The 2,890-nt window shown below is 36.3% G+C and overlaps 1 protein-coding gene across 1 annotated transcript; it reads right to left on the bottom strand.

The window, feature by feature from the left end:
- Positions 1-505: 505 nt before the first annotated feature.
- On the bottom strand, positions 506-2,373 carry LOC147402038 (Adenine nucleotide alpha hydrolases-like superfamily protein). Its single transcript, XM_086441599.1, is given in 3 exon segments — positions 506-786; positions 1,860-2,161; positions 2,164-2,373. Coding segments are annotated over 3 exon segments (612 nt in total). The 5' UTR covers positions 2,305-2,373; the 3' UTR covers positions 506-617.
- Positions 2,374-2,890: the final 517 nt, after the last annotated feature.

Below are 2,890 nucleotides of genomic sequence, written 5' to 3'. Positions count from 1 at the left end.
TCACTAAGATTAGGATTACCATAAGATGGTTTTCTAAAGAGATTGCAATTATCTTTGAGATTTGAGATTAGAATTAGTGTTTGTAAAGTACTATTTTCTAGAGTATTAGGATTTAGCAGATTATTTTTATGAATTCCTTGCTACATTTTTTCCAACATTTCTTTTAATGGTATGTCCATATTATGCATTGAAAAAAAGAGAGGAAAACATAGAAAATAAAATGAGCGAAATGCAAAAAGATAAAATTATAAATGAACACGCGGAAAAATTCAGGAGTTATACAAATAGACGATAAATTAAAAGAAAGACAATCAAGACGATTTGGACATACTCAACAATGTTCTATCACAATCCCAGTCAAAAAAAAAAAAAACCTACTCAAGTAAAGTTCCTAAAAGATTATAAAAAATTTCAAAAGAACGTAGATGAAGATAATGAAGACCGATATAAACCACCTTTCAATAACAAAAGACTTGACTCTAGATAAAGTGGAGTGGAGAAACAAGATTTGTTTAACCGACTTCAAATCTTTGGAATAAGACTTTGATGTTGCCATTGTATTTCAATGAGAGAACATTCAATGTGCCGGGTAGCTATAGTGAGCTCAAGTTAGTTTACTATGCAAGGAGCCAGAAATTTTTGTGGGTCTTGGAGTTGAGAATATAGCCTCCATTTTGGCCCTTCTTTTGTACTCCAACACATGTGCAAGCACTGTTCTCGATCAAATACTCTGCTAGCTCAGTTCCTCTTATCCCTCTTGTAGGCATCCCTCCACTCAACCTAGGCCTGTTTATGTAATTGTAGCCAAACAAACATATATGTTCATCAAAGCAGGATAAAATAAAAATTAAATTAAATTGTTCACGGTAGTCTTCCAAGAGGATGACCAAAAAAATGATAAAATGCTCTCCTCTTCCACTTCTTGCAAAAAATGGTTGATTTTTTTTCTCAAAATCCTATTATATGTTATGACTCGAAGGTTTAACTTCTGAGTTACGACAATACTAATACTTGGGCATTTTTTGTGTATTTGTCAATTTGTATCATTTGGTATCAAAGATAACACCACATCTGTTGAAATCTTGGCGGAATTAAGGACTAATTTGGGGAAGGGACTACCAAGGGTCCCAAGTCCAAAAAGAAGGTTACAAGCCACACATAAAGGGAGACAAACTTTGAAGTGAACATCCTACTTCAAATTTTTGGTAGAACTCCCTCTTTTAGAATACACGTGCTGTCTCCAAGGAGGTATCCCAATATTAATAAAAAAATAAGGGCGTGAAATAAAAAACATAAAAAGCAATGTGTGATGTTAGGAGGGCCCTCCCAAATTTTCAGCAACATGGCCACTTCAAAGTTTTTCCATAAGTGGAATGGAAAGGGTGACATATGAAAATAACTACTCGAAACCCCAAAAACAAGGGTACCATCATTATAGCCACAGACATCAATTGTAGGTATTTTTGGTGTATTGGTTTGATTCGCACCATTGTCTTTTACTTTTGGGTAATTTTTCTTTTGAAACTTTTCACTCCCACAAAATCCTATTTTGTTCATGAGATTTAAAGATAATGTTTTATTCAAAGTTAAGAGAGCTTATGTTGTTTTCTATTAGTCTCTTAAGCAAGACAAAGTCATATGAGATTTTCGCTCATAAAAAATTTAATTCAGGATTTCACAGAATTTGAGATGACCATTTGCATGAAGCCCAATGAGGGTAGTTTTGTAAATTGGGGATGGTCTAAACACACGTGAACTCATATGATTGGTCAATCCAAGATTATGTGAAATCTTAGATTGACTTTTATCTAAACAAAAAATAAAAAATAAAAAAAAATCTTCTTTGCAATAAAACTCACCCTAATATCGCAGATGAGAGACTACGTCTCTGGCCTATGACAAGGAGATCAATGGAAAAAACCTTGGTTTGAAGAAGAATGACAGATGCCTTATCCCTCCCATCCATTTCCACCTTCTCTATTTGCACCCTCACTTTGGGTTGAACAGCTTCGCATACACCCTTCATTTCTTCAAGAAATTCCAGATTCCCCCTACATTGATCTAGAGTCGAAGATCTAGAGGAGGAGGAGGTGGTTGTAGTTAGATAAGGAGATGGAGGAGGTCTTTTAAGGAAGGAAGAAAATGTGGAACCCCATGATGGATGGAGCATTGTTGGACATGAAGGAGGATCAAGTCGTCGTGTTCGAGGATAGAATGGGATAAAACCCATTGGAGTGCAGCCAATGATTCGCGTCCAGGATCAGCTACCACCATTATCTTCCTACGGCCCACCGCCTCCTCCATGTCGACATCAATCACCACCACCAAGGCACATACTTGTGTTTCCAATCACCATCTATAGTTAGATCTCCTTGTGCGTCACATACTTGTGCTTCTATATGCTAAATGTGGGTATGCATGCATGCATGCGAGTTATTTGGAGCTCCATTCAATGCCAACAAACCATTAAAACTTATCCGAGACCGAGTGAACTAGGTGAGTCATCTCGGTCTCCTGATATAATGTCTAACACGTGAATCTAGGACTGTTATTTTAATTGGCTTGTTAACTCGGTCCACCTTGGCTGCAAAAAGTAGAGTTAGGTGCATGAATAAATATTTAACTAAGATGGAGATTGTATCTTTATTTAGATGAAAATTAATATCAAACAATTCCAAACAATATCAAATAGTGCATCAATTTAACATTTTTGTAAAGCATGAAACACAATTTGAACTTGACTTGAGCCTATTAAAGTCAGGCTTGGATTTAATGAGCTTAGGTCTAATGGTGTTTAGGGCAAGTTGTCAACGTATGCTCCGGTCCAATCTTCCTAGCGCTGACAACCGAAGCCAAGCATACATATGGTGATCTTCATGCATGAATAGCT

Source organism: Akebia trifoliata, chromosome 5, assembly GCF_017979445.1.
Source record: "Akebia trifoliata isolate Shusen 1 chromosome 5, ASM1797944v1, whole genome shotgun sequence".
Taxonomy (NCBI): Eukaryota; Viridiplantae; Streptophyta; class Magnoliopsida; order Ranunculales; family Lardizabalaceae; genus Akebia; species Akebia trifoliata.
The sequence above is the reverse complement of the archived record's forward strand: the minus strand, read 5'-3'. Positions and strand labels throughout refer to the sequence as shown.